The sequence below is a fragment of the Saprolegnia diclina genome (assembly GCF_000281045.1).
Source record: "Saprolegnia diclina VS20 unplaced genomic scaffold supercont1.7, whole genome shotgun sequence".
NCBI lineage: Eukaryota > Oomycota > Saprolegniomycetes > Saprolegniales > Saprolegniaceae > Saprolegnia > Saprolegnia diclina.
Window position 1 is genome coordinate 1,067,297 of NW_008246074.1, and position 27,157 is coordinate 1,094,453.

At 59.4% G+C, this 27,157-nt stretch overlaps 16 protein-coding genes across 19 annotated transcripts; 6 read left to right on the top strand and 10 right to left on the bottom strand.

Annotated features, from left to right (window-relative positions):
- Window positions 1-111: 111 nt before the first annotated feature.
- SDRG_03228 (CMGC/DYRK/DYRK1 protein kinase) lies at window positions 112-1,040 on the bottom strand (the record flags this gene model as incomplete). Its single annotated transcript, XM_008608855.1, has 3 exons — window positions 112-465; window positions 518-559; window positions 603-1,040. 3 exons carry the CDS (start codon window positions 1,038-1,040, stop codon window positions 112-114), a joined length of 834 nt encoding a protein of 277 aa, XP_008607077.1.
- A 37-nt stretch (window positions 1,041-1,077) lies between these two features.
- On the bottom strand, window positions 1,078-2,339 carry SDRG_03229 (hypothetical protein). The gene has a single exon (XM_008608856.1). The coding sequence runs from the start codon at window positions 2,311-2,313 to the stop codon at window positions 1,180-1,182; it is 1,134 nt and encodes a 377-aa protein (XP_008607078.1). The 5' UTR covers window positions 2,314-2,339; the 3' UTR covers window positions 1,078-1,179.
- Window positions 2,340-2,960: 621 nt separating this feature from the next.
- SDRG_03230 lies at window positions 2,961-4,393 on the bottom strand. 2 transcript variants are annotated; one of them, XM_008608857.1, is made up of 4 exons: window positions 3,709-4,282; window positions 3,496-3,655; window positions 3,346-3,449; window positions 2,961-3,292 (listed from the first exon to the last, which is right to left on the bottom strand). In XM_008608857.1, the coding sequence occupies exons 1-4, from the start codon at window positions 4,162-4,164 to the stop codon at window positions 3,080-3,082; spliced, it is 933 nt and encodes a 310-aa protein (XP_008607079.1). In that variant the 5' UTR covers window positions 4,165-4,282; the 3' UTR covers window positions 2,961-3,079. The 2 variants fall into 2 exon arrangements, with proteins under 2 accessions (XP_008607079.1, XP_008607080.1); XM_008608858.1 differs by having other exon boundaries at window positions 2,961-3,449; window positions 3,709-4,393.
- Window positions 4,394-4,909: 516 nt separating this feature from the next.
- SDRG_03231 (hypothetical protein) lies at window positions 4,910-6,344 on the top strand. Its single transcript, XM_008608859.1, has one exon. It carries the CDS (start codon window positions 4,969-4,971, stop codon window positions 5,995-5,997), a length of 1,029 nt encoding a protein of 342 aa, XP_008607081.1. The 5' UTR covers window positions 4,910-4,968; the 3' UTR covers window positions 5,998-6,344.
- Window positions 6,345-6,407: 63 nt separating this feature from the next.
- Window positions 6,408-7,600, top strand: SDRG_03232 (hypothetical protein). The gene is made up of 2 exons (XM_008608860.1): window positions 6,408-7,219; window positions 7,268-7,600. Exons 1-2 carry the CDS (start codon window positions 6,506-6,508, stop codon window positions 7,547-7,549), a joined length of 996 nt encoding a protein of 331 aa, XP_008607082.1. The 5' UTR covers window positions 6,408-6,505; the 3' UTR covers window positions 7,550-7,600.
- Window positions 7,601-7,796: 196 nt separating this feature from the next.
- On the bottom strand, window positions 7,797-8,087 carry SDRG_03233 (hypothetical protein; the record flags this gene model as incomplete). The annotated part of the gene is made up of 2 exons (XM_008608861.1): window positions 7,797-7,807; window positions 7,862-8,087. The coding sequence occupies 2 exons, from the start codon at window positions 8,085-8,087 to the stop codon at window positions 7,797-7,799; spliced, it is 237 nt and encodes a 78-aa protein (XP_008607083.1).
- Window positions 8,088-8,943: 856 nt separating this feature from the next.
- Window positions 8,944-10,041, bottom strand: SDRG_03234 (hypothetical protein). The gene has a single exon (XM_008608862.1). The coding sequence runs from the start codon at window positions 10,003-10,005 to the stop codon at window positions 8,992-8,994; it is 1,014 nt and encodes a 337-aa protein (XP_008607084.1). The 5' UTR covers window positions 10,006-10,041; the 3' UTR covers window positions 8,944-8,991.
- A 592-nt stretch (window positions 10,042-10,633) lies between these two features.
- On the top strand, window positions 10,634-11,837 carry SDRG_03235 (hypothetical protein). The gene is made up of 3 exons (XM_008608863.1): window positions 10,634-11,140; window positions 11,188-11,297; window positions 11,349-11,837. Exons 1-3 carry the CDS (start codon window positions 10,716-10,718, stop codon window positions 11,777-11,779), a joined length of 966 nt encoding a protein of 321 aa, XP_008607085.1. The 5' UTR covers window positions 10,634-10,715; the 3' UTR covers window positions 11,780-11,837.
- Window positions 11,838-13,470: 1,633 nt separating this feature from the next.
- Window positions 13,471-13,974, bottom strand: SDRG_03236 (hypothetical protein; the record flags this gene model as incomplete). The annotated part of the gene is made up of 1 exon (XM_008608864.1): window positions 13,471-13,974. The coding sequence occupies one exon, from the start codon at window positions 13,972-13,974 to the stop codon at window positions 13,471-13,473; it is 504 nt and encodes a 167-aa protein (XP_008607086.1).
- Window positions 13,975-14,650: 676 nt separating this feature from the next.
- SDRG_03237 lies at window positions 14,651-17,425 on the top strand (the record flags this gene model as incomplete). 2 transcript variants are annotated; one of them, XM_008608865.1, is made up of 7 exons in its annotated part: window positions 14,654-14,692; window positions 14,738-14,831; window positions 14,889-15,232; window positions 15,284-15,311; window positions 15,355-15,791; window positions 15,845-16,854; window positions 16,901-17,306. In XM_008608865.1, exons 1-7 carry the CDS (start codon window positions 14,654-14,656, stop codon window positions 17,304-17,306), a joined length of 2,358 nt encoding a protein of 785 aa, XP_008607087.1. The 2 variants fall into 2 exon arrangements, with proteins under 2 accessions (XP_008607088.1, XP_008607087.1); XM_008608866.1 differs by having other exon boundaries at window positions 14,651-14,831; window positions 14,889-15,311; window positions 16,901-17,425.
- SDRG_03238 lies at window positions 17,362-18,304 on the bottom strand. Of its 2 annotated transcripts, XM_008608867.1 has the most exons (4): window positions 17,901-18,304; window positions 17,680-17,851; window positions 17,555-17,632; window positions 17,386-17,512 (listed from the first exon to the last, which is right to left on the bottom strand). In XM_008608867.1, the coding sequence occupies exons 1-4, from the start codon at window positions 18,216-18,218 to the stop codon at window positions 17,421-17,423; spliced, it is 660 nt and encodes a 219-aa protein (XP_008607089.1). In that variant the 5' UTR covers window positions 18,219-18,304; the 3' UTR covers window positions 17,386-17,420. The 2 variants fall into 2 exon arrangements, with proteins under 2 accessions (XP_008607090.1, XP_008607089.1); XM_008608868.1 differs by having other exon boundaries at window positions 17,362-17,512; window positions 17,555-17,851.
- A 298-nt stretch (window positions 18,305-18,602) lies between these two features.
- SDRG_03239 (hypothetical protein) lies at window positions 18,603-19,959 on the bottom strand. The gene is made up of 8 exons (XM_008608869.1): window positions 19,912-19,959; window positions 19,440-19,868; window positions 19,282-19,397; window positions 19,188-19,227; window positions 19,066-19,143; window positions 18,872-19,015; window positions 18,750-18,824; window positions 18,603-18,710 (listed from the first exon to the last, which is right to left on the bottom strand). Exons 1-8 carry the CDS (start codon window positions 19,939-19,941, stop codon window positions 18,645-18,647), a joined length of 978 nt encoding a protein of 325 aa, XP_008607091.1. The 5' UTR covers window positions 19,942-19,959; the 3' UTR covers window positions 18,603-18,644.
- A 289-nt stretch (window positions 19,960-20,248) lies between these two features.
- SDRG_03240 (hypothetical protein) lies at window positions 20,249-21,508 on the bottom strand. Its single transcript, XM_008608870.1, has one exon. The coding sequence runs from the start codon at window positions 21,453-21,455 to the stop codon at window positions 20,328-20,330; it is 1,128 nt and encodes a 375-aa protein (XP_008607092.1). The 5' UTR covers window positions 21,456-21,508; the 3' UTR covers window positions 20,249-20,327.
- A 661-nt stretch (window positions 21,509-22,169) lies between these two features.
- On the top strand, window positions 22,170-23,553 carry SDRG_03241 (hypothetical protein). Its single transcript, XM_008608871.1, has 7 exons — window positions 22,170-22,236; window positions 22,278-22,640; window positions 22,696-22,811; window positions 22,855-22,894; window positions 22,982-23,203; window positions 23,249-23,323; window positions 23,372-23,553. The coding sequence occupies exons 1-7, from the start codon at window positions 22,201-22,203 to the stop codon at window positions 23,432-23,434; spliced, it is 915 nt and encodes a 304-aa protein (XP_008607093.1). The 5' UTR covers window positions 22,170-22,200; the 3' UTR covers window positions 23,435-23,553.
- On the bottom strand, window positions 23,447-25,146 carry SDRG_03242 (hypothetical protein; the record flags this gene model as incomplete). The annotated part of the gene is made up of 14 exons (XM_008608872.1): window positions 23,447-23,587; window positions 23,642-23,775; window positions 23,821-23,872; window positions 23,913-23,997; window positions 24,043-24,114; window positions 24,170-24,188; window positions 24,238-24,278; window positions 24,330-24,421; window positions 24,468-24,556; window positions 24,606-24,759; window positions 24,803-24,886; window positions 24,937-24,963; window positions 25,007-25,057; window positions 25,108-25,146. The coding sequence occupies 14 exons, from the start codon at window positions 25,144-25,146 to the stop codon at window positions 23,447-23,449; spliced, it is 1,080 nt and encodes a 359-aa protein (XP_008607094.1).
- Window positions 25,147-25,812: 666 nt separating this feature from the next.
- SDRG_03243 (hypothetical protein) lies at window positions 25,813-26,791 on the top strand. Its single transcript, XM_008608873.1, has 2 exons — window positions 25,813-25,831; window positions 25,879-26,791. The coding sequence occupies exon 2, from the start codon at window positions 25,903-25,905 to the stop codon at window positions 26,770-26,772; it is 870 nt and encodes a 289-aa protein (XP_008607095.1). The 5' UTR covers window positions 25,813-25,831; window positions 25,879-25,902; the 3' UTR covers window positions 26,773-26,791.
- Window positions 26,792-27,157: the final 366 nt, after the last annotated feature.

Here is a 27,157-nt window from a genome sequence, read left to right on the forward strand (position 1 = left end):
GCATCGAGTGCGTAGGCGTCGGCGATCGCGTCGAGCGAGATGCTCGGCAGCGTCGCCTGGCGCTCGAATGCCTTGGTGTAGAGCCCGTGCGACAAGACCTAATGCGATAACTCACTGCGGCGTAGGTATGGTGTGACGCACCGTCGAGAGCGGCGTCGGGGCGAGCTGCTGCATCTGGACGAGCAGCGCCAAGCGGTCGGTGGCGTTAAAGAGAGGCTGACCGAGGAGGCACTCGAGCACGATGCAGCCGAGCGACCACATGTCGGCCGCGCACGAGATGGAGACGCCCATGGCCACCTCGGGCGCGCGGTAGAGGATCGTTTGGATGTCGAAGCCGTGGTCCGTCGCCATTGTCTGCACGCTCACGTTGTCGATCGCGTTGCCAAAGTCGATGAGCTTGATATCGGCTCTCGCGGCGTCGCGGTAGAGAATGTTTTCGGGCTTGAGGTCGGCGTGGATGATGTTCTAGCATGCCATCAGTACGACGCCTTGGGGACGAACAAGCATCACGTCGTACCATGTCGTGAAGCACGGCGAGGGCTGCGCACGTCTGCGCCACCTGCAGGAGGACCATCAGTACCCGTCTCGCCACAATCACGTACGATGGTTCGAAGCGCCACGAGCTCCATATGACGGCGCGCGACGACCTTGGCTGGACAATGACGCATGTGCTCCACGATGGACGCCCATTCGTATTCCTCTGCCGACGCCCGCGGGCGCTGGAAGATGGCCGGTCCCAGCAACTCCATCGCGATGCACAACGAGCCGCGAAACTCAAAGGCGTGGATGAACGACACGATCGGCACGTGGTGGTCGGGGTCACGGGCGTCGACGGCGCGGAGCAGCGCGACCTCAAGCTCGCCCGCGACGAGCAGCGACGGCGCAAACACCTTGATCGCGACCTGCGTCTGGCGGTGCGTGTCGAGGGCGAGAAGCACGACGCCCGAGATGCCATGGCCAAGCTCGCGCAGGAAGAGAAAGCGGTCGTCAAGGCGCGTCGTCCCATGGATGAGGTCCATGCTGCTGCTGCTGATGGCCATCCTCTTCGGCCACGACTGCGGACTGCTGCTGCATGGCTCGAAATAAAATAACTCGTGATTTGTATGGTGGTCAATAAAATTAAAGCTACCGGCTGGTGACACCGACGACGACGACGACAGAGGACATGGACGACGACGACTAGGCAAACGACGTCACCGACTTGGCGACGGTCGCCTTGGGCCGCGCCGGCGCCGGGGCGACGTTGGCGGTCTGGCAGGCGACCAGCGCTTGGCAGGCGGCGGCTTCGTTAGCCTGCTGTTGCCGCAGCTGCTGCCGCAAGTAGGCGACTTCGCCGTGCAGCTGAAGGTTTTCTTGCTGCACCTGCATAAGCATCGTGCGCAGGCGTGTCACTTCGTCTTCGGCCACCGAGGCCTCGGCTGTGGGCTTGGGCGGCGCCAATGGCGGGTACGACGTTGACGGCGGCGCCTCGACGCGGGGCATGATCGGCTGCATCGCCGGCGTGAGCTTGGGCGATTTCCGGAGAAACGAGGTGAGGCCGTTCGTGGACGGGTCGGTCGACGACGGAAAGAGACCGCCGTTGTAGGGTGGCGGTACCGGGAAGAGCGACGAGATGGACGGCGACGGCGGCGGCATGCCCGGCTTGATAGCAATTTGTTTCTTGAGCGGCCGCGGCTGCCGCGGCGACGGCGGCGGCTTTCGAGGGCTTGCTACCTTGGCGCGCTTCTCAGGAGGGCCCATCGACGACGACGATGACGACGACGATGCGTTTTGCTTAGGCAGTTTGGCTTCAAACTGTACGATCGTGAGCAAGAGCGACGAGCCGTACTTCTGGATCCAGTGGTGGTCACTCGGGCAGCACTGCTCGAGCTCGAGGATGCTGCGCGGGCACGTGGTCGCGACCTGCGCGAGGATGTGCGTCGGGACCACGTCCCACGGGCCAATGCCTTCTTCCTGCACCGTCTTGTTGCGCCACGCTTGGAGGTACGCAAAGAGGAGCTTGGACTGCTCGTCACTGAGCCGGCGACCGCGCGCCTGCGCCGCCGCGGACGGGCTCGGTCGCTTGAGGAGGCGAGAGGCGTTCGACTGCTGGATCTGCATGATGCGCGTCTGGAGCGTCCCCTCGTTCGTAAAGTCGGCTTCGCTCTGCGCGGCCGCGAACAAGCTCTCTTCGATGCGCTTGGCCATGCCCGGCAGCTTCTGCAGCACGGCGGCCGGCGCGTTCGGCTTGAGCGCTGTTAGCACTGAGACGATCTGCTGCTGGACCGTCTCGCGCTTCGCAGGCGCCACGTACGCGCGCCAGTCCGAGACCATATCCGAGGTGCGTCGCGGGGCCGAAATAGCCAATTGAGAAATCGGACGGATGACGCACTCGGCGTGGCGTGTGCAGTTCCGACAAAGTGCGCTCGTCATCCCCAATCGACGACCGCTGTCCGCGCAAGTACGAAATACTGTCTGCGCAAGCTGGTACAACCCTCTTAAGTGCGTGCGCGTCGGAGCACCAGTGAACGGCATCATGGATGACGCGCGGTCGAGGTGTTGGCGCCATTTCAATCGCGCCAAGCGGAATGCATGCTTGCGGCTCTAAGATCTATAGACAGCTTGACGCTTAGGCCCTTTCTACTAGTGCTATTAGTATAATAGTACATATCGTCCAAGGATAGTAGAAGCTATAGTAGATACATCCTGCGGGCGGCCAAGCACGACCGGCTGGTCGTTTACTCAACGCGCGTCGTGTCCAGTAGGATTGAAGCCCGAGTTAATCGACATCGACTAGAGAGGCCATTCCTTTGCATTCAACAAGCATGAAGGAGTCAACATTTCGTGGTCAACGTAGTGTACTAGTTCTCTAGTTCTTAGAGCTTGATGGCCGCGCGCCCCATCATGGTCGGTCGGGTGAAGGCAGCGCGTTTGTGGGTAGGGTCCCAAGTGCAACCAACGTTCGTCCACGTCGCAGGTGTCGATGACAGCGTGTCGTTGGGTGCGCCATTGTAAATTGTACAATTGTACAATACAATTGATTTGCGCAAGACTAGAATTGGTCGGAGCGCAATAAATAGGCTATTGGCGCTCGCGTTTCTTAGAGAGTCACTTCCTTGTGCTTGGGCGACGGCGACGGACTCGCATGGCCGTCAAACGCGGCGTCGCCGGCGGACGACTGACGCTTTGGGGACATTTGCATGACCTCCATCTCAATGTGCTTGCTGCCGTTGTCGGCGGCGTTGGAGAGGCGCGCCGCAGCGCGGGTCTTGCGCAAGATGAGAAAGTGTCGGATCGAGATCACAATCGAGAGCTAATTCCATAGTATTCCTTTCGGCCAAAGGCGACAAGGAGCGGCGTGCGTACCGCCGCCGCAAGCCCGCCAGCGATCGTGATGAGCGTCTTCCACAGCGGCGTGCCCGAACACTCGGGTGGCCCCGACCAGTCGGACACGCATTGGCACTGGCCGTCTACCGCGGTGCTGTCAAGCCTACGCTGTAAAGTAAACGCGCTTACCGACGACAACACCACGAATCGTGTTGCACGCCACGTTGTTATTGGCGGGCGACTTGGTGCTGCTTGTCGGTTCAGGGGTCGTGGTGCTACTGCCGCTGGGCGTCGGCGACAGCGTCGTAGCTGGAAAGGTCGAGCACACGGCGCCAGACGTCCCCGTCACCTGCAAAGACACTCGAGTATGGGCCAACGCTCAGCTTGCATGATGCGTCGTACCGTGACCTTGGTCTCGGTCGAGACGGAGTTGCAAATGTCGGCGCCAAACCCGCGAAAGTAGAGCGTGCCTGGGTACTGCGGGCAGATGCTAAAGGTATTCGTGCCCGACTTGGTCGCGGCTGGTGACGTGGCGAGCGCTAGGCCCGTCTTGGCTTGGTTGGGTGCAAAGGTCACATACGTGACGGTCGCTGCGCTTGGCCACTGGATTTGGAGAAGTTGGCCGGTCGTCGCCCCGATCGCGGTGCCGTCGAACGTGACGCCGGCCGTCGGCAAGATCGTCGGCACCCCCAGCGGCGTCTTGTCGCAGTTGAAGCAGCAGTACTGAATGGCCTCGCACGCAGGGTACTGCATCGCATCGGCGGCAAAGTTGGTGACGCCGTTGAGGCACGTGCCGCAGCACATGTCACCGGCGACACCGCCCCACGCAGCGCAGAGAACGACCACGAGCAGGAACATGATCGGGCGACGAAAGGGAGAGCGACTGGAAGGTTAGGAAGCCCAGCGTTTTATCGAAGCTTCGCTGGCCGGAGAAGACGACGAGGACGTTGCTCTCGTAACGACGCTTCCACGTTCGACGAACGGCCATGCTCCCAGCTCATGCTCCCATGTTCAAGCGCAAGGGCAATGATGTCCTCCTTGCTGCATTGCGCACGTGGATACAGTGTATGCATTGCGTCGCCAGCGCAACTCGTTTTCTCTGAAAACAGGCTTGGTTCGCAACCATTGGCCAGATATTTGCTGCAGCACGACCAGTGGATTGCAAGATCCATCCGAAACCCATACAAACATCAAGTCGTTTCTGTCTCACCGTCAAAAGCAGCAATGATCCGATCGGGTTCAGTCCACTGGAACCAAACGCCGTACACTGTATTGGATGTGACAAAAGGGCAGCGGCAGAGCACCACCTCGATGATCCCGCGCTGTGCGTACTGTATGTGGACAGCGTTTGGTGAGGTTGCTCCTACCTTTGCAGCACCGCTACCGATTTTGAGGAGGCGTTGCTGCGCTGTGAATAATCCGCGACCAGTGCTGCAATGCTGTTTCTCACGACGTCAGAACCCATGATAGCGGGTTGTGTGTGGCAAGCTCTTTCCTCGCTGCCAACGGAAGAACGTGGCGAACGTCTGGCGCTTGGCGGTTCGAAGGGGCACTGAATACAAACGCCCGTCAAAAAACCAAATAGGTCAACTCCTGGGACAATCCGCCGGCTTGGTCCAGTGGTTGTTGGTGCCATTTAGAAATTACTAGACTATTGGGCTCATGATCCTGCGGTCGCTCCTGTTGCTGCTGCTCGCCGCCTTCGTGCACGCCCAAGTGTGCTGCCACGTCTGTCTCGCCAACCTCGGGCCCTCTAGTTACGATCCTACCGTGTTTGCCCAGTGCGACAAGAAGACGCCCGGGTGCTGCTTCTGCGATGCGCAGCTCACGATCGCCGCACCTGCCTTCTCGTCGTCCCAGCAGCAAGGCACGTGGCAAAAGGTCGCATGGTCGGGCGTCTCCAAGGTCACCAAGGTCAACGTTCCCAAGGGTTCCGAATCGGCGTCGCACCCGCAGCTCACGATGATGTTGTCGCCGGTCCAGCAAGACGCTGCGGGCAACTACCTCTTCTGCTCCGACACGCCGGGCGAGACGCTCTTCCGCGGCTGGGGCCCGCTCGCTAACACGTACCCGAGCAACTGCACGGCGCTCTCGGCGCAGTTGTCGATCACGATCACGGCCGGCACGGGCAAGTGCAGCGACGCGTCGCCGACGTCCACATCCCCGACGACCAAGCCCGGTGGCGCGTCGTCCCAGGCTGGCAGCTCGAGTGGTGTCACAAAGGCTCCGACTGTCAAGTGCGATGCCAACCGCGGCTACGTTGACAGCGACAACAAGTGCCAGTGCCTCAGCGACTACTCGGGGCCGCCCACGTGCGACGGCATGGCGCTCTGGAAGATCCTCGTGTCGGTTGCTGGCGGCCTAGCAGCGCTCTTCTCGATCGTTGTCTCGGTGCGCCAGTTTATCCTCTTCCAGCGCCGCAAGCGCGAGGAAGATGAGCTCGCCAACGCCCCGGTCGACCAGTCGTCCAAGAACTTTGATACAATGTACGCAATGCCGGCGTCGCACGAGTACTACGACTCGGTCAACGTCAACGCAACGAGCAGTCGGCACACGGACGCGTCGCGCGACGGTGTCCGTTCGTCCGAAGACAGCCGCGTTCGCCCGTCTCTGCCCGAGTCCGATGCCCGGTTCACGGGTGACGCCGACGGGCGCTACAAGCCGCGCGAGTCCAAGGAGTACACGCTCTAAGCCCATCGTCATACTATGAAGATCACCTCGGTCCGCCGGCCATGGGTTCCGTCCGTCCTGCCAGCTCATCATTCCATCTTATTTATTCGGTGATTTGTCGAAGAAGCGTGTTCGTATTAAAAATTCGAGCTTTATTACACCGTATCCGGATGTAGTCGGCAGCATACAAACGGCCAGTGACGATGGGTCCGACACCGGATACTGGGTGTGTCACTGACCGCCTGTGTATTATTTTACCGCTTGCATACAAATCCCAAGATACTTTTATTGCAACACGGCTTCGCGGTGTTACGAGAAAGCACGTGGCGAGACACCTATGCGTAACACGATGCCTATTTTTATTCCGGTTTTGATCTCAACTTGGCATTCTATGACAGAAAAAGGTATGGCGTTGTTTGAATATGCGCATTAAATAACGTCGCATTATTTCTCCGGATCTGCACGCGGCCATCCTTTCCAAGTCGAGGACGACCGGCGCATTTTGCAGTCTGTGACTTGCAGCACCAACATGCGAGCCATTAGCGTCGTCTTCGCCCTTCTGGCCGCCTTGGCGCCGCCGGCCGAGTCTGCCGACGCGTGCTGCGCCGTCTGCCTAGGCACGCTTGGCCCGGCCACGTACGATGTCACCGACTTTAGCCAGTGCAGCGGCAAGCAGCCCGGCTGCTGTTTTAATTGCGCGCCCGACGCGACGATCTCAAGCCCTGCGTTCCAGGCCACGATGGCCGCCGCGACGTGGCAAACCGTGACGTGGGCCGACCCCGCCAAGGTGACCAAGGTCGATCTCGTTGGCACGGCGTCCACGACGGCCCATTCACGGCCACAGCCCAAGGGCGTGCAAGTCGAGAAGGACGCCAAGGGCAACTACATCTTTTGCCTTGATACCGCTGGTGTGATCCTTTTCCGAGGCTTCGGAAAGGACCCGACGGGCTCGGCCTGCCAGCAGATGTCGAGCGAGCTCTCCATTACGGTCACGGCCGGGGCGGCTGGTGCGACGTGTGCCTCGAAGAAGCCGACGTCGTCGGGCTCGGGCAGCAGCGCGGGTGGCGGCGGCAACAGCACCGCGACGCCCAAGGTCACACCGCCGCCTTGCAACCCTCAGCGTGGCTTTGTCAACCAGCAAAACGTGTGCGAATGCACGTCCGACTACTCGGGCCCGCCCGAGTGCAGCGGCCAAGCCACGTGGAAGCTCCTCGTGTCGATTGCCGGTGGCGTGGCAGCGCTGGTACGCTCGAATCCTGTTCATGCACCGTCTCTCATTTGTCTTGTGTAGTTTTCCATTGTGATTTCGGTGCGGCAGTTCATGCTCTTCCGGAAGCGCAAGGAAGAGGAGCGGTTGCTGGCCACCCAGCAGGAGCGCGCAAGCAAGGATGAAGTCGAGGTCATGGCCATCTCGTCCGGCCCCGACTACTACGACGCCAAGCGCACGCCCAATAACGGCCAGGGACAAAACCAGCGCCCCGCAGCGACCAAGTCGCCGGTGCCCATGAAGCCGTACCCTGTGGACAGCCACCACAACATGTCGCCCCGGCAAAGCCGCGAGTACACGCTCTAGTTGCATTAGTTAAATACCTACAAATTCCATGTTCCGCCTGTCGTTCTTGTACGAGCATGGTCGTCGCCTCCAACGCTCCCAGCGACAGAGCCCAGTTGTTGCATATACCTGCACTGTAGATATCATGGACGCTCGAGGCTGCCATTGTAGCAGCGCTGCTCACGCTCGCATTGAGATTACTGCCGATCCCTGCCTCTGACGACCGTCGCGTCGCCACTCGAAGCGACCACAAGTCGCAAATCAGATCTTATTGCACCTCTATATCAAAAAGACAACGCAGAGCCATGACCAAGGAGGTCTCTTGGCGATGACCGACGATGGCCTGGCGACGGCAGCGGTCGAATAGCGCTGCAGCATCGAGACAGATGGGGTCGCTGTTGCAGCAGTGGTTCGAGTGCGAGTCGAAACTGGCGACTGGGAGGCTCGGGACGTAGCCGGCTGCGAGCGGCCCCTGGCTGACGTAGGTGCAGCGCTTCGTCCCCGCGAGGAGATTGCGCGCGGCCTCGTACGGCTCGGTGGCGGCGTCGACGTCTTGCATGCTAGAGCTGGAGCTGGAGCTGGCGAGGACGACTGTGGCGAGCCGCTTTGCCAGCGAACCGGATCCGGATTCGGTGGATCGTCAGGACAGTCGGCGCGGATTGGCTGAAATGACAGAGTGTTGGTCGTTTCCCGCGAGCTCTCCTGCTCGACAGACAGCCAAGCAGGAGACTGCGCTTTGCGGCGCTTGATTCATCGTCCTCGCCGACGATGTTGTTGTGGCAGCCGGTATTCTTCGTCTGATGACGTCGCTTGCTCCAAGCCATCATGACCCGAGCTTGCTTCTGGTGCTCGTTCTGGAGCAAGTGCATCTCAGGATGGTTTCCATCTCAAGGCCCCCACCGCGACGAGTTGTCGTCTCTCGTCGTCTCCCTACCAGTATAGTAGAAGTACCGCTAGTAGACATAATGATGCTACTCGTATCGGTACGGTACACTTCCCGGTACAGCTCGCATTGCTCATCATCGTTGAATGCGGCATTCTAGTGGCGGCACATGCCGAAGATAACTGCGGAGTCGAACGGGATAAAAACACGCAACCCTTCGACACCCAAGGAAGCCTCCGCGCATTGACACGCATCGCCGCTTCTATGCACACTTATCAACGCTGTCTGAGCTTATCTTGGCACACGTCACCAACAAGGGATCTTACATTGGCTCTGCCAACCCGCGTGCTCGACTCGCAGCCTGTAGATCCGAATGGGGACTTCAACAAAATGCAATCGTCGCCAGATACAGGTGCGAGCTTCGGGGCTGTGCGTGCCTCTGCTACAGCGTGAAGGCTCCAGCAATTGTCCACCGTGGTTTGCGTGCGGTGGGCTTGGGCCAGAGGTCGCTCGCAATACAGCCTGTGGTGCGTTCGGTAGCCTGTAGAAGTATGTATGGTGTTTTTAGATGCACAGCTATCTATGCCGTCTTGGCCTTCTTGGCATCCGTGTCCTTCTTGACGTACGAGGCGAGGCCGAGCTTGTAGAACGCATCGGACCACGAGCTCTTGCCCGTCATGTACTTGATGTGCTGCGCTTCGCGGAACTGGACGTCGGTGCCAAAGACCCAGTCCCAGATCGTGAAGAAGGACGCGTAGTTGCAGTCGAATTTTTCGTGGTGGTAGTCGTGGTGCACCGGGCCGCCCCAGAACGGCAGCCACGACGTGAGAGCGAACGGAAGGTCGTAGCCCGAGTGGCTATCGATCGACTGCATGATGCGCACAACCATCCACACCCAGAGCGTGAGGAGGTGGCGTGTCAACAGCAGCGGACCAAGGAACGTGCCGAGGCCAAGGATTAGCGTCTCGGCCGGGTGCGCGTACTCGGCCGTGATGCCGAACGGCGCCGCATACTCGTGGTGGAGCTTGTGGATGTACTTGTAGATCTTCTTCCAGTGCAAGAAGCGGTGGGCCCAGTAGTTGTAAAAGTCTTCGAGGACTGCCGAGACCATGACCTTCCAGAAGATCGTCCACGCGGTCGGGAGCGGCGCCTCCATGCCAAAACCGAGCATCGTCAAGCTGCTGTGGCTCGAGATCATCATCGGCAGCTGCACAATGACGTGGTTGAACGCAAGGAGCTTGAGGCACTTGGCCGTCATGGCCCACGTGTTGGGCTTGTCCTGGATCTTGTACTTTTGAACCCACGGGACGTAGTCGAGCAAAAGGTACGGGATCCAGCCGCCAAAGTAGACAATCTCGTGGAGCACGAACGTCAAGCCGGCGTTGATCGTAAACTCGTCGTAGTTGTCGAGCATGTACTGCCAGTACGGCAAGAGAAAGTTGAGCGAGTTGAGCTCGTCGAGCGTCTCGAGGAGCGTCATGGGCACGGCGCCGGTCGCCGTCGCGTTGACAGCCGACGAGCCGTAGACAGCAGCGACGCAGAAGGCCGAGAGGGCAGCGGCGCCGCCTGCCACGTTCAGCGCACAGCGGACCATCGTAGCAAGTTGCAAACTGACTGGGTAGACACCGAAGCATGACACGGCCGCTAATCCACTTGATTACATCGCACCGTATCCGGATCGCCGGATACACGCCTGACGTCACCCCGGGGCACACCGCCTGTCTATGCGCACCTTTAACGGCGCGCGACGCCTCTTTTCCGCGTCTCCTGCGGGCTCACCATGGAGCAGCTTCCCATGCGCGAACCATGTGCATGCACCAGTCGTAGGCTTACTGCGCTGGCGGTCCGATGCCTCTCGTGTGGGCGCCAGCCAACAGCAAACTGGGAACTCACTGCGCATCTTATCCGCGACGGGTCGCTGCAAAGCAAGGCGGACGTAATCCCAGGATACACGCCAGCAATAATCACAGCGTTTACCTGTTGATGCAATGTACTTGGCTGTCGTGGCACGGATTTCGAAGCTCGACGATCGACGGGCGCCCTTCGAACAGGCGATGGTGCATAGCCGCGGTGCGGCTTTGTCGGCGACGTCTATGCAGCGCCTTGCGCTTGACCGCAACAGCACACGCGCATGGTCCTTCGTCGTTTCCTGTCCATGCGACGACAAACGCGTCCTGCCCTTACGCCCACCAAACAAGAAAATGCCCCGGGGCACGCTACCTGCGACACTTGGTATACGCCACGGAGAGGTCCCTGGTAATCGCGCGTGATTACCTTTGCGAGGGCCAGTGAAGACAGCCGAGGATGCTTCATTCCGCATTTTCGAAGACGAGCATGGAAGCGTGGAACGCGACGTTGCTCGAGCATGGCATCAACGTGGCGTCGCTCGAGGCGACGTTCCATGAGCTCAACTCGCTTGCGTTTCTCGCGCCGTACTGGCAGGCGATGCTCGACAACTACTCGGAGTTTGTGATCGTCTCGGTGTTTACCTTTATCTTGCACGAAGCGCTCTACTTTGGTCTTTGGCTGCCGTATCTCGCGCTCGACTACATTCCGTACTTTGCCAAGTACAAGATCCAGCCGACCAAGCCCAACAACTGGGTCGACACGTCGCGCTGCCTCAAGGGCCTTCTCTTCAACCACGTCGTTGTGCAGCTGCCGATGATCCTCTGCAGCGACTTTGGTCTGCGTCTCCTCGGCTTCTCGGCCGCCATGCCGCTCCCGAAAGCGTACGTGGATGCTGCGCATGCTCGGTAGGATGCTCATGTGCATGTAGGACGACGATTGCGTGGCAGTGCCTCGTGAGCTTCATCCTCGAAGACTTCTACTTTTACTGGATCCACCGCTTCTTGCACTGGAAGAAGATCTACAAGTATGTCCACAAAGGTATGGACAAGTCATTGTGTGCACATGCGATGACTCATGGGATATGCCTAGTCCACCACGAGTACGCGGCGCCGTTTGGCATTGCGGCCGAGTACGCGCACCCGATCGAGACCATGTTCCTCGGCATTGGCACATTCCTCGGGCCGCTGCTGCTGACGCGCCACCTCCTCACGCTCTGGGTCTGGCTCGCCGTGCGCTTGTACGAGACGGTCGACGACCACTCGGGCTACGAGCTGCCGTTTGCGCTCTCGGCGTACATTCCGTTCTGGGGCGGCCCCGTGCACCACGACTTTCACCACGAAAAGTTTGACGGCAACTACTCGTCCGTCTTTACGATCTGGGACTACGTCTTTGGGACCGACAAGGCCTTCCGCGCGTCGCAGCGCGAGAAGCGCGAGAAGGGCTCGAGCCAGTGGTCCGACTTCTTCGACAAGGTGTTTGGCCGCAGTACTACGTCGACAACCAAGGCCAAGGTCGCATAAGATTTTATCCGAAGCAGTAACCCACAACTTCTTGACTATCAAATTATCTCGTGTGCAGAGGCATCGTCCGCATGTATGTACGTGAACCAAGCTCGACGGCACTGCAGGTCGCTCGGACGCGAGCTCAAGCAAATGCAACGCTCCAGCGTTGAGTCCTTCTCGACACTAGTAGGTTGACAAAGGTGAAAGATTAGAGGTTGAATAGTACGGCTAATGGAATGCGGTCCTCCACCACCGCAACGAGGACACATCTTTGTGCTTTACTCCGACATACAATTGTAGCAAGCAAGCAAACTTCATGATCCAACGAGAGGCACGACACTAGGAGGCGGCTAGTCCTCAATAAGCCAAACGTGTTGGATACAAAGTGGATGCTGAAGTGAGCCTCCAGGACTTGGTCTACTGACAACGGGCAGGGAGTGGCTGCAGTTCACGTCCCAACAAATGCCCATACTACAATATGCTGAACGTTCCGCCGTGGTTGGCAATGGAACATTCGGCATGAAGATCCTTCCAGGATCTTCAGCAGACAGGATCTATCTTTAGGCTTAGGATACAGCCGCCAAGGTTCCCAGAACCTGAGCTATGCGGGTGGGTTGTCATGCAGTCGTTTAACTAGCACGGTATCCCAGATATACCACAATCTTCCTCGTTTTGCGCCACAAATGCCATTTCGCCAACGGCCCCAGAGTACTGGACGACGGAGCCAATACTTGTATGGTACTCCAGGGCTATTGTTGGTTAGAGTCCTTCGGGACTGGCAATTTGGTCGAAACCAGCACGAGCGGTCGTCGAGCGTTTGAAACCGTCACTTGATACTAACGCAAGCCATGCTTGATACTCAACACCACCAAGCACAAGAAAATAAGTTATTTCCTCGAGCGTCTGCACGGGACGCACTGCTGAAGGTATGCGCCGGCCGCCTCTGCGTCAAGGTCGAAGCGACGCTTGGTGGCTTCAAGGGCATCGCGACCACCCTCGTGATCAAAACTGCGTGATTTCCATGCTGCCAGTTCCCTCGTCGTTCATCGTACAAGGTCAGCCGGACGCGACCTTTATGTGTCGGCGACACGCGCCTCTTCCGCAGCAAGATCGTTTGACAAGGGAGTATTGCTGGACTCGGCTGCGTCATCGACAGCTCCAAGCAGCGAGAGCATGCGACCAGTAGATAATGCTGCCCAACGTTTTGTTAGCTTGGAGTGCTTCTCCGTTGGATACAATGGAGAGGTGGACTCGCTGGTCGTTTGGCGCCATAGACGCAGCAATGAGTCCTGTAAACGCTGTCGTTGATGATGGACAGAGGCGGCGGTGGCCAGTGTACCGCGGGAGGGAAGCGGCCGGTGCAACAGTTGTCAGTAGCCAGCGCAGCAAGCCAGCACATGTCTGTCGTGCGTGGCTGCATTGCTTTGCCGACAGCGATGCAGACGCCCATGTCCTATTATAGACATGGCCGACGACGCCCACGCCACAACTTGCCGGCGCCACAACCGGTCGCGGTCGCCATCACAGCCATCACGTGGCGGTGATCAGTTCATGACGCTTGTCAGCGATACATGTGGCATGCCCATGTGTGACTGCCGCCGCGATGCTTCGGGTTCGCCGGCCTCCAATATCCTGTCGAGCGGTGGAGAGAAGCCAGACACGATGACAACGACTACAACTAGGATTTAGATTACATAACTCGTGAGCGTTTACGTGCGCGCGAGCGTCGCAAGGATCTGCGCGTGCTCGCTCACGTCGAGCTGCTGCCGGTACACTTCGTCGCAGCTCGGCGCATCGTGTGTCGTACGCGGTCGGGCAGTTGTCCGTGGCGTCGGCGTCGGCGACTTGCGCTTCCGGCGACCGGTCGTCGGCTTGCCAACGTCGACGGTCAACGTCGCGTGTTCGTGTTCTGTGCAGAACGGCAGGCCGGGGGCTGCGGTGATCGCGCAGCCCGGCACAAAGCACTGCCACCGGCCATTGCACACCGCGGGAAGGTGCGTGATGGGCATGCTGCCTTGCGGTGTCGAGGGCTTGGGCGACGCGAGTGGCGGTGGCGACGCAATCCGCAAGGGCGCGAGCGACGGCGTCAGAAGCGGCGTCGGCGCCACCGACGCGGGCGTCACGGCCTCCTTGATGTGAATGAGGCAGTAGCCGTCCATCTTGCCGTACGAGCGGCAGCCGCCAAAGCGGCACAGGCGTGGCGTCGTCGACATGCTCATGTGTGCAGGCAAGGTCTCGGGAGGCAGAACGGAAGTGAGATCCACCTGCGGAACATGCTGGTGCCATCTGGCACAGTGCGAAGACTGCAAAAGAGTGGTGAGGAGCCAACGGATACAAAGACCAAGGTTGCCGCCCAGACGCGCGGGGACGGAGGAAGACAAGCTCGTGCATGCGGTGTCTCACCACTTGGTTCCACCCATCTGAAGACAGCAGCGGCGCACCCACATGTCTGCTGGCCCAGATGCATATTTTTAAGCCGATGTTTTATTTTGCATACATTATCCTCGTCATCGATGCATTTAAGTACGCTTTAGAGCCCAGAAAGAGGTGGTCCAAACGAACCATATGGCTGACCTTTCTAGAGACAACTCCCTTGAAGCAAGCGCCATGCTGCTGCAAGTCAAGATTCGAAGCAAGTCGATTGTATATGTGGACCTTGCCGCGCGCGCCAAAAGACGTTGCAAGAAGGGAGTGACCCAGAAGCAAGAATATCAACGTCAACCTAACCAGATGCGACGACATATCCCAGGTCCACACGCCGCGCGCTGGCCTCCACGTGTGTATCGCTGTCTCCTCAGCTCTACCGCCGTCGCCAGGATCTCGGTGCTTCCTGGACCGTTGCGACTTGAACGTTTCAGCGTCACTTTGCACTTTGCACTTTGCACATTGCAGATGGCAGCCAACCCGATCGCTGAGCGGCGGCGCCTGCGTGTACCCCCACGCTCGTCGTCGCGGCTGCTCATACTGCGCTACTAGCAATTGGAGAAGCTTCGGCTCGAGCGCGAGGCCGCCGAGGCGCTGGAAAAGGCGCGGCTCCAGGAAGAGCGCGACCGCGCCGCGATCGAAGCAGGTGCCCATCTCTATGAGATGTGAGGCCCACTGTCGCACGCAACTTGGCGCGTTGTAGAAAAGCTCGCGCAGGAGGCCAAAGTCGAAGCAGAGAAGGCGCGGCGTCGGGCCGCGCGCGAAGCCGAGGCGGCCCGTGTGGCCGGCATCATCCAAGGCGAGCGCCATCGCATTGCTATGATCCAAGCGCAGTACGAGCTCCTCGGCGCCTACTGTACGCGCGAGATCCCGCTACTGGCGACGCCGGTCGCGGTCGTGATCGTCCCGCCCGACGAATACGCCCGCGGGTGGCAGCTCTACGTGAACAAACACGCGGTGCTGGACACGGCGAGCGACTTGCATCTGTATGCGCAGACAACCCCGCTCACGTCGCAGCGGCTCCGCGCCCGCGCCCCCTCCGCCCTCGTACGTGCGTCAGCGCGCCCACCGACTGTCTCATGAGGTCCCACTCTGCAGGCGATCTCCCGCGGTGGTCTCCTCTGCGGTAAGCAGACACGCGTGGGGCGTGCGTTCCTACATTAACATAGTCGCCGACGACGCGCTCGACTGCATTCACATGTACGCCTTTGCGACCATGTTTCCCGCCAGCGGCGGCTTCCAATCGCCCGACCTCCTCCACGTCGTGACGAGCGCCGACTTGCGCCATCCGCGGGGCCTCGCCATGGACTTTCTAGCCAACGAACTCTATGTGTGTGACAGTGCCCACCACCGCGTCCAAGTTCTTAGCGTTGAGACCAAGGGCTTGGTGCTACAGACGCCAACGGCGCGCGCGCTCACGGGCGGCCTCTCGTTTCCGTGCGGCGTCGACATCTCGCACTATCACGTTGTCGTCGCTGACACGGGCCACGGACGACTGGCAATCTTTACCAAACGTGGTCTCTTTGTGGCCCATCTTGGGTCGAAAGGGCGTGCCCCGGGGCAGTTCTGGGACCCCCGGGACGTCAAGTTGGCCAACGTGCGCAAGGTAGTGTCTAGTGTTGCGCATGCACGACTGAGAACTGAGAGGCTGTGCGGTAGAACGCGGTGAACCGGGGCACCCTGCCGACGACCAAAGGGCTCAACGAACATTTTGAGATCGTCGTCGCTGACACTGGCAATTACCGGATCCAAGTCCTTCGTGACGATGGCAGTGTTGTGTACATTTTTTCGCAGCACGCCGACGCGACGAGCCTCGAACGCCACGTTGGAACCTTCAAGCAGCTCACAACAGCACTGCTCCGATGCCTCGACCATGTCGGGTTGCATCACATGGCGACCGCCGTAGCCGCGGGCGGACCCTTCGCAGCGAGGCGCCGGCTGCCCGAGTACTTGCACCCGTCTTCCATCACTTTTGCGACGGTCTCGAGCCTCTTGCAGCAACTCGCAGACGAGAAGCGCGACTTGCGGTGCCCAACAGCGCTCGACTTGGCGCGCAACCACCAGAACGCGATCACTTTTGTCGACCGCGACAACGCCCGCGTGTGCAGCTACCACTACGCCGGACCAAAGTTTGAGTGGGCCGCACTGCCTCGGCACGCCAATGTACTGAAGCACGTGGCCGGCGCCGTCATCGATGGGACCACTGCCTACGTGGTGGACTCACTCATGCACCGGGTTGCGATCTACGAACACGTGGCGGTGACCCCCGCCAAGTGGGAGTGGACCCCGACCGGGTTTCTCGGGGCAGCGACGTATGGCAACAAAATCGAGTGTGCACCGGGGTGCCACCTCGGCGAGCTGCAGTCGCCGACGGCAGTTGCCCTCTACGCGCCGAACGCCGCGACGCGCTGGGTGCTCGTGAGCGACAGTGGCAACCACCGCATCCAGGTCTTTGACGCGGTGACGCGCCGCGCACTGCACGTCCTTGGCTCCTTTGGCCACCGCGCGAATGGGCTCGACGCGCCGCTGGGTCTCAGCATCTTTGAGGGAGACGTCTACTGCGCCGACCAGCGCAACCACCGCGTCGCCGTCTTCAACATTGCCTCGACGACGCCGCTCGGGACCTATGGCACGTTTGGCAGCCGACCGGGTGAGTTTGCCCTTCCCACGTACACCTGCAACTCGAGACGTCACCACCTGACGACATTCATGTAGGGACGTGGCCGTCGTCCCGGCCCTGCCGCAGTATGATGGCATCGACCTCGGGCCGCACCGCGACGCCAAGATGGTGGTCAGCGACACGGGCAACTACCGGGTGCAGGTGCTTTCGCTCGTTGGCACACCGCTCTTTGTCTTTGAGCACATGGCCCAAGGCGTGCGCATGGTGCCCATGGGTCTCTACGTCGATGCTGCTACAGGCCATATTCTCGTGTGCGATGTCTCGGCCCACGCCGGTGTCCTCCTCTTCACGCCCGATGGCCGCCTCTTCCATAGCTTTGGAGGCACGCTACCCGGGGCCGACCGGCTCCAGCGGCCCGTCACCGTCGTGCGGGCGGGCGAAGGCTTTGTCGTCGCCGACGCTAGCCGCCTCGATCTTTGCAGCTTTGCCACCACACGGTGATGACACTATTTAACGTGCGTATCTTGCGCCCCTTCTTCAACGTGGCACACGTGGATGGATAAGAAGTCATCTGATACGAGGACGAAACTATTATGTGAGGGAAATATTAGTGTACTAGGGGCTAAGCCGCCCCGGGTTGGTGTGCTGGGCGCAGCATGTGCCATGTTTGACGGGCTTCTGGCATGCATCCACGAGGCACCGCTTCCCTACATAGTCGTGTGACACGAGCCAAGACGCGGGCGCGGTACCTCCGCCGTGGGCCCAGCAGTAGCCGCCCTTGAGCGCGCCCTTTCCACAGAGCGGGATGCCACACGTCTTGCTACCACCTACGCGAATGCGAGGCTCATGCTCGTGAACCGTATGCAGAATGAACCGTGTGCCCAACAGAGGCCCATGCTCTTGGCAAACTTGTTGCAGCCCGTCGCTTTGCACTGCTTGCGGCCGCCATGGAGGTGGCAGAGACCGTACATCTTGGCGCCGTTCTTGCAGCCAGGGATCTTGCAGCGGCAGCCGCCGCCGTGTGTGATGCAGCGCCCTTTGCTGACCTACGCAGCTCGTGATCTCGACCGAATCATCGATGTGGGAGTGGCGTACGGCTTTGTTGGGGCACGCTGGCACATTGCACGAGAGCCCGCGCTTGGGACAGACGGCGTCGGCGTCGAGCAAGTCGAGCGGTCGCTTGGAGAGCATACGTGGCAAACCGTCTTCTTGTTTGAATTCATTTTCTTGTCGCCTAATACTGAGTGACGACGCGGCGCGCGGCAGCTCTTGCGGGTTGAGAAGGCCGCGGATCGACATGCTTTCCTGACGTGGCACGACGAGCGGCGACAACGAGATCCGCTCGATCGACTGGCCCATCGACGGCGGTGGCCGCTTCTGCTCCAAGCTGCTGTCGTCATCTGCGCACGTCATGCTACTGTCTCTGTCTCGGAGGATGTTCAAGACTGAAGACGCCACTCGCAACCAAGCCAAGCTACTTGCTGCGATGAGGTCCCGACTTCAAACTCCCTGGCCCCATATTGGGCCCAATATGACACAAACGGGCGGTGTGTGGCCCTCTTTTTGACAACTTGACCGCCTCTGCGCCTTCAACGTCGGGCTGGTCCCATACAAACCGCAGGTCGGACACCGGTCGCTCTTCAACATACACCCTTTTTTGTCATCTTTCGTGCCAGCCCCCAAGGTTGCTCGGTACGGTGAACGCGGCGCCAAAGCAGGCGCGCCGCGTTCAACCTCGTGTACTGCTTCGTCTCTAACCGACTGGTGTATACTAGCACAAGCACAGACGCGCACGCAACCGTAGTAGGAAAATGTATTGACTGAGACCAAAGATACCGACTAGAGATTTCCCAGATCCACCGTTTTCGCAAACTCTGCTTCGGTGAGCTCCAAGTCCTTGGCTGCCTAGACGCCAGTGAGATTACGAGAGAATTGCGGTCGGACTTCAAGGTGGATTCGCTGCCGCTTGAGAACCTCGATGAGCTTGGCTTGCTTCTTGTACGCGACGAGGAGCTCACTCTATATAAGATCGTATGCAAGTTGAAGAAGGCGACGGAGATTTCAACTTTTTGCTTCTCGGCCCGCTTGGTATCGCGGAGGACTTTGTCATGGTCGACCTTGGGTACAGCAGGACCGCCTTTTGTGGCCCGCTCGTCCCGTAGCTCGCGCTTGACCTTCTCCACGTCTTGCAGTGCCCGTTCAAGGCGGATCTGCACCGACATACAGGCGCTCTGGCTACTCGCACACAACATTTACGCACCTCGATGGCTTTGGCCGCCATCGCTGCTTTGGCTTCGCTGCGCTTGGCGTCGTCCAGCGCAAACGTCTTGGACGCGAGCTACTCATGAATATGTATGGCGGTAAACGTTGACGCGCACGTACGTCGGCCTCGGCTTCGAGGTACTTGGCTTCATGGCTCATTCTACATGCAGCCCGTCGTGGATATACGTGTTTCAAGGTCGACGCATCGTTGTACTGGGTGTGCTTTTGCTTTTCGAGCACCGTAGTCGTCTGCACCGCTTTGCGCTGGAGATCCTTTTCGTCGGCTTGGAGCTTGTCGATGTTCTCTAGCATGGTGGCAACTGCGCTTTCCTACAGTGAGTGCTCACGACAAGGAAGAGGCGTGGACCCTACCGTGGTCCGGTTCAACGCGGCAAGCTTGTTGATAGCCTCCTGCAGATCGGCAATCGACGTGCTATGCTCGTCGCAAAACTCGGACATGGACTTGCTCGAAGCAGCGATCGGACGATTCAAGCTCGAGACCAAGCTTGGTGGGTGCTCGCCGAGCACGCGGCTGTGGCGCCGCGGACTCAAGCTCTGGATCGTCTCCTTCCAGTTGGCTTGACTCGACCGCCGCGAGTTGGACGAAAACGACAGCTCTTTTGCCAGCTCCTTTGGGTTCTCGGGCAGCGCCATCACATCGCCTTCGTCGTCGTCTTCGTTGTCCGCCTCGCTCACGGTGATGGCGCTCACACTGCGCACGGACGCCAAAGCGGCTTCGGCAGCCGACGCGGCTCTTCGCCCGCGCGCGGTGGCCGCTGCATTCGCCGCGTTCAGTGCCGCCTATCTCGTTCCAAGTGCCATGTACGAAGCACTTGCAGGGTACCGCTCGGTCCACGAGCGACCGCGACGACATGCCGCTTCAAGATATCCCTGGTTTTCGAAAAATGACGTGGCACGCGGGCAACGCTTGGAATTCCGTCCTTTTCCGGTTACTCGCAGGGTTACTCCTCCGCACAAAGGCGACTTTGTACTGTAGTTCAACGACTAGTCGATGACGATGCAGTAGTACTGGCAGCTGAAGAAGCAATACATGAAGTCAAATCTCCGCTGGCTTCGCCCAGATATCAGCATCGCTGCCAAACAGTGTGTCATTTTCGCCTTGGACATTCGGAAGTATGGGCAAAACGACCGACGAGCTACTTCTAGGTTCAAATTGCGACCATAGACAGTGGCACATAAATAGTAAACTTGAATTATAAATACGAGGGCGAGCGTCGAGCGGTTCCGTTGCCGCGTTCGTCACTCGCCAAAGATGCGCTGCATGTGCGACGCGACGTGCTTCTCAGTGCAGCGGCGGCGAAAGAGCATCGAGAGCGTCACGCTGAGCTTGCGCGTCGAGTCGATGGGCGTGTCGCGCAACAAGCCATTCTGAAGGTCGTCAATCTCCAAGAGACTCTCGACGCTGGGGGCCCCATACCGCGCGATTTCGGTCTCGACAAGCCACCGCATGTAGGCCGGGTTGGGGTAAATGAGGCTGCGGCACCGATGGACATGGTTGTAAGCTGTGACGAGCGACACCTTGTGCGTGTGCATCACATAGAAGACGACGACGGCCGCCGACGCCGAGATGCCGTGGACGCAGTGCAGAAGCACTTTGCCGCCTGATTGTGTCGCGTCGCGCACGAACGCGATCGTTGCATCCGGCGACGCCATGACGCTGCGCATCGGCAGCTGGTGGTACTTGATGTTCTTGAGCATCACTTTTTCGTCCAGCGGCTCCTTGGCGATCGAGACGACGTGCGAAATGCCCATCTTGCGGAGGACTTCGGGTTGCGTGGCTTGCCAGACATTGCCGAGGTAGATGGATCCCTGAACGATTTCGTGAGGAAACGTGAGCGCGTGTGTCTTTGTCGTGGCGGTCGGCGACGACGACGGCGAGAAGAGGACCGTTGACCGCACGGGCGTCGGCGATTCGCTGCCATTGTCCTTGCGCGACGCCATCATGAAGGGGTAGAGGCGCTGGAAGCTCTGCATTCCGCCCTGTAGGAGCTTGACGGACGTCACGAGGCGCTCCTGAAGAAGCCAGTTGGCCAGCGTCATGGCCCACGACCGAGGCGTGTAGACGCCAAAGGCATCGTAGATAATGACGTCGGTGAGCTTGCGCTTAGCCCAGCGCTCGCGTCCAGTTTCGGTCGCCGGCGCGAGTGTCGAGATGTCGACGGCGGACCAGCCGTCGGACCCATCGTCTTCGAGGAAGAGGCCACGGCCAGCGTGCGGCGGCGGCGGCAGGCTCAGGAAGGACCACACATGCGCGTGCTCGTAGCACTGGGCGCTGCGGCTGTCGATGAGCGTGAGGCCGCCGAGCGTTTGCAGGCGGTTGAAGAGCCATTGGCTGCTCACGAGCCGCGCCGTCGGGGTCGCGGGCATGACGACGATCGCAAAATGCACATAGACGGCCGACCTGTCGTTGCTAGATCCGGTTCTCGTCAGCTGATTGCGCCGGAACCTGGCCGCACTCACGGTCCGGATGGCCGACATCGCGCGCCGATTGGCTCCTCTCAGTCAATCGCGCGCGTATGATTGGCTCATACTGCTATCGGCCAGCCGCTGGTGATGGATATGGATGCGACGCTCTCTTGGTTCAAGTATACACATACAGTATCCTAGACGAAGGGGTTGTTGACGCCGACGTCATTATGCTCCTCGACGCCAAGGTTTTCGGTGGCGACGCGGTCGCAGCTGCGTTGTGCGTGGTAGATCGACAGATACCACGCCGCGGTTGAAGCTACACTATGTACTCGAGGAGCCTTGGCAGCACCAAGTGCAGTCACCAACTTTACGCCGGTCGCTCACGCCGGCATGACTGCACCAGCTGACGGCAAGATTATTGGCCTCGTCCCAGCACCTGTTCGTCCGCGATGCAAGGCACGTGCCGAGAGCGGAGGAACGAACGGTCCGCTAGCTTCATCATCAGCTGCCACATTCGAGACGGGCTGGGGGTTCGAAGTTGTTCGTTCAATTCAATGCAGGTATAGAGTACTAGCCAGTAAGTAGTACAGAGTGCGGTCGAAGCTTCCACCCGCTTCGAACTCGCTCGACAACGTGATGAAATTGCACAGCGCTTCGAAAACTTCGCGTGTCGCGAAGTTCGAAGTATCTTTGGCGGCCAAGCATGCAGCGCAGCGCCCCGACCCATGGGCCCATGCCGGTACGAAACTACGAACGGATGCGAGCGCTGATTTCTTATAGGCGGTCCCAGAGGTCCCGGTAGAGACGGCGACGCCGCCCACCAGCGCGCGCCGACGGGGCACGACCATTCTCAATGCGCTCTCTCTGGACGACGAGAGCAGCAAGGACGGGCGGGTGCTCTCGGGCGTGAGCGCGCGCCGCCTCTCTCGGTTTGACGGTGGCGGCCGCCGACAGAGCAAGGTCAACGAAGCGTTTTTAGAGGGCGGGCATAGCGTGTCTGGTCGCCGCTCGTCGCGCCTCGACATCAATGCGTCGTACGACAAGGGCAGCGACATTGACGTGGAGGCGCAGCGGCTCCAGAAGGCCGAGCTGCGCGTACTGCACGAAGAGTACGCGACGCTGCAAGAGAACCAGATTCGGCTTGTGAGCTCCATACGATGCAGTAGTTTGAGGACTTGTCGACAGGCGTACTCTCTAGGCGGTCAAGCGAGATGCGACGGCCGCGGACCTCGAGCGTACGCAAGCGAACTTCAACAGCACGACCAAGCACTTGGCGCAACTCCACACGCTGCTGGATAAGAACAAAGCGCTTCAGTACGCTTCGTTATGGAAGGACGTGGAGGCATTATGCGTGTAGGTCGACGCAGGAAGCCAAGCACAGCATGCTCGAGACAGACGTAAGTGGTCCATACATTGCATCTATATATCCATACCCACGATGCGTCCATGCACCATGGTTCTAACGTCAATTGTCCCGTGCGTAGTTTGCGTCGGTGACCGTGCACGTGGATACAGCGCGCAAGAACGAGCGCCAGCATCTCCACGCGGCAAAGCTGAACGAAGTGCGCCTCCAGCGGACACTCGAAGAGCTCGACCATGCAAAGAAGGAGCTTGACCAAGAGCGCTCGAATCGCGGTGGCACCGCTGTGCCCCGGGCCGAGCACGACCGCGCGATCCAGGAACTCCAGCACTTTGAGAAGCAAAAGGTCAGTAGCATCATCTTCTTCTCCTGTTGATACCATGTGGTCCAGGCCGAGCTTTTGGTTGCATTCAAGCAGCAGATGCAACTCATCGACATTCTCAAGCGCCAAAAGATCCATCTCGAGGTGCATGACGACTCGCCCACGCAGTGTCATTGATATCGTGGTGCGTAGACGGCCAAGCTGCTCTCGTTTATTGAAGACGATTTCAGCCGAGCACTGCAGCACGAGGCATGAGAGTGCCGCTTCTTAGATATAGTTGCGTGCCAGAACTTGAGCTTCGAGATATTCGGTGATAAAGCCAAAGCCCTTTGTATGCAGGGCCTCGAGCTCAATCTTGAGAGGGTGCTTTGTCCAGTGCTGCACCTCGGCGCGGTACGCAGCGTCCATCTGCGTGTCGTTATCGTGGATCTCGACAGAGTGGAATGATATGTACGCTACTACCTGCACAAAGGGATGCGCGGTTAGCGATTGCAGTCGGCGCGTGTCGTGCTTTGAAAACTTGGTGTGCACGACATCGGGCAGCTCCAGCAACGCTGTGTCCAACGGCCGCAAGCCGACCCAGTGCATGTCCACGGCTACATCGGACGCTGCAGAAACGTGCAGCATACCAGTCAATGTACCGTACGCCACCGAGTCGAGGGGCATGCGCGCCGAGCCAAACTTGAACGAGAGCTAGCAACATTTGTTCACGTCCACAAACTCGTTTTCGTACCAAGATCGAGAGGCCAAAGGGGTTGCAGTCGCAGAGACCGAGGACTGGGATGCGGAGCGTGTCACGAAGCTTCTTGACAAAGATCCTGCGCTCGCAATATGAAAAGACAAGCCATCGTCAATGCACATACCGTGTTGCGAGGTCCGGAAACCCTTTGCCTGTCACGAGTATGCACGGAACGCGGTTATAAAAAAGGTCTTCGCTGGTGAGGAGCCATGACGCATATAGCAAAACGGTTGTTGAGAAGGGGTTCGAACCCGAGCCGGTTGAAGATGCCTAGTCGTGCACGGTTAACCACCCTCCCGAGACGTGTGGAAGTGGATACCTTCCTTCTCGACCACAATGATGTATTGCGCATCGCTGGTCCTATTACATGGCATCTAGAGAGTTGTAGTACAAAAGGAATCGGGGTGCAACATGTCTTCGCTTTCGAGGCGCAGTAGCTCCCGTGAGATGGGCTGTCCAGAGGCGCCATTGAGGCTGCAGTCAATCCACTGCTTGTCTGCGCTCTAAATGCAGCAATTTGCAGCCGCATCTCGCTCGAGGAGGATGTACGCGATAGCAGAGACGGCCGGTGAAGTAGCCCTTGACGCCGCCGATGATGTTCAAGCATTCGCGGGGCACGCAGAGAAGACCGCTAACATCTACATCGACATGATGGATATAGCAAGCAAATCGTACAGAAGACGGTACCGAGGATGCATTCATCTGCTTCTTGCTGCGACGTGAAGAACGGGTGGAGGTAGTAGAGCTCGCGCTGGGTCACTGTCTTGTCCTCGAGCAGCAGCTGATGGGCGATCTGCAGCACGAGCCACATGCCCGTGTACTTGCGAGCGCTTGCAGAAGTCTACCACATCCTAAGGTCGCTGTTCATGGGCCTCGGGACATGCCATCTTGATCGCGCGCTTCTCGCCGCCATGGGAGAGCGTGAGGGCGTCACAGTCAAAGGTCATGGCGCTCGTCGCGCGCTTGAGCTACAGCAGGAAGCATGTGCATGCTGCCATTGAGGATCTCGAGAGGATACCGTGTGGAAGGTCGTAAAGGTATCGTTCTACGCTCGCTCCATGTGAAGGTCAAGTTGCGAGGAAGCGTACCATGAGGTCTTCGAGGAACGCTTGGAAGACGTCTTGGATGCGACGGAGGATCTACCATGATCATGCTGACCCTCATGGAGCTTCCTTCCTCGGACGTCTACCTCGGCCCGCGAGAGCCCCAGGCCATGGTGCCCGGTCATGCTTCTTCTTCGCGCAAAATGACGCCCCGGATACGGTAACCGGACGTGTAACTGTCGTGCGTGGGAAATCAGTGGAAAATTTGTGCGAAACCGGTGGAATTTCCCAGCTTCAACAAGACGCTGATACCTCCAAGCCAGAAGACACGGACACAGAGCACGACAGCTGCGCAGGCGAGGAGGCGGGTGCATCCTTCGACCCCCAGAGACTCGGATACACCACAGAGAATATGAGACTCAGCGACTCAGATACTCCTGCGTTATCTGTCGGCTGCGGCGTAACTTGCTAATGACGGTGCTCAAGCTACATGAGCGGCTCGGGACGAGCTGCTGCTTCAGTGTGGCGGTGTGGCCTACCTGTGCGGCCTCGTCGAGCGCCCAAAGCAGCCTGCACGGAATATCGTCGGAGAATGATATGTGTCAAGCGCAACGTGTCTGTGGCGCATGAAGGTGGCCAATCGCATCTGGCGTGCTTCCGGGCGAGAAGCCACCTCCGTTGGAGCGCTCACTCAAGCTGCGTGGCGCGCTTCATTATTGCTGTCGATGCGACCCAAGAGTACATATATACTCAATATGAAGTTTATGTACTCTTGACGGGACCGTAGTGCTGGCGTTCCCGCATCAAGTGACAAAAGAGGCAACCCACCTCGCCGAGGTGCCCCTACTGTACTCGAACCTATGCAAGTTTGTATGTGCGTGGTAAGATGAAGAGTTGGACACGGCGGTCGCTCATAGTTGCTCGCACTCGCGATAAACCCGATGACCCCGACGACGATGTGCGACCCTTGGAGCGTGAGCAAGATGCTGAGTCGCACACCCGTTGACGTGATGCGTATCGAGTCACTGCCGTCCTACGAACTGCCAACGTGGCACGTTGATGGATTGCCGTTTGGTGACGTGGCGACGCGTCCTGGTGCCGTGACGAGCTGCTCGGTTTGCAGTTTGGCGACGGGCATCGACGGGTGGCGACCGGCGGTGTGCACCAACTGCGGCTGGTTTGCGGACCCCATCGACTGGTACAACGTAGTACCACCGCAACTAAGCTTGCTGCCAGCTCGGGAAATGGCGCCCCCGACGCTGGAACTGCGACCGATGCAGCTGGGTGCAACACCGACTCACCTCGTGCCGCCGGCAATCATTGGCAGCGGACGCTACTGCACCGTGACCGGTTGCGCGCGCGCGGTGCGGTCCAAGGGCCTCTGCAAGGGACATGGCGGCGGACGGCGCTGCAACACGCCCGGGTGTGGGCTCAGTGACCAAGGCGGCGGCCATTGCATCACCCATGGCGGCGGGCGACGCTGCTCGATCGAGTCGTGCGAGAAAGCTGCGCAGTCGCGCGGCCTCTGCAAGCGACACGGCGGCGGCGATCGGTGCCGCGAGAGTGGCTGCCACCGCAGCAGCCAAGGCAATGGGCTTTGCCGCGCGCATGGCGGCGGCGCGCGGTGCTTCGTACCCGGCTGCAACCGACAAGACCGTCGCGCAGGCTTGTGCGCAGAGCACGGCGCCGAGACCAAGTGCCGCGAAAGATACTGCAAGAAGAAGAGCCAAAGCAACGGCTACTGCCGAAAGCACGCTTGCGCCGCCAAGGAGCGCGAGTCAACGCGCATCGCAGGCGTCACGATGATGTAAGCCAGGGTGTAAGCCACACCGACACGTATATGAATATAAGTACCTCGTTTTGCAGTGCAATCGTCTGCTTCATCGTGCCAAAGATCGCGACCAAATGGCTCAACCTGCGCGCAATCCAGCCGTGCCGCGCGCGAGGGCAATGCATTAGCTTTTGCGTCCCCTGCCGGCGCTTCTTGACCTTAAACCTTAAGCCTCACCAGGTACCGGTTCTGGTACTGTGCATTACTCAAATGTACGCGACACGAAGCACGACCGTCTCCGACAAGGCCGACAAGGTACAGCTGCCAGCACTGGGACATGGCGAGCCGCACGGGCAAAGCTCCCGACGGGTACACATAGAAAATACGCATATCGTCTCGCGCTATATACCATTCATTCGCAAAGC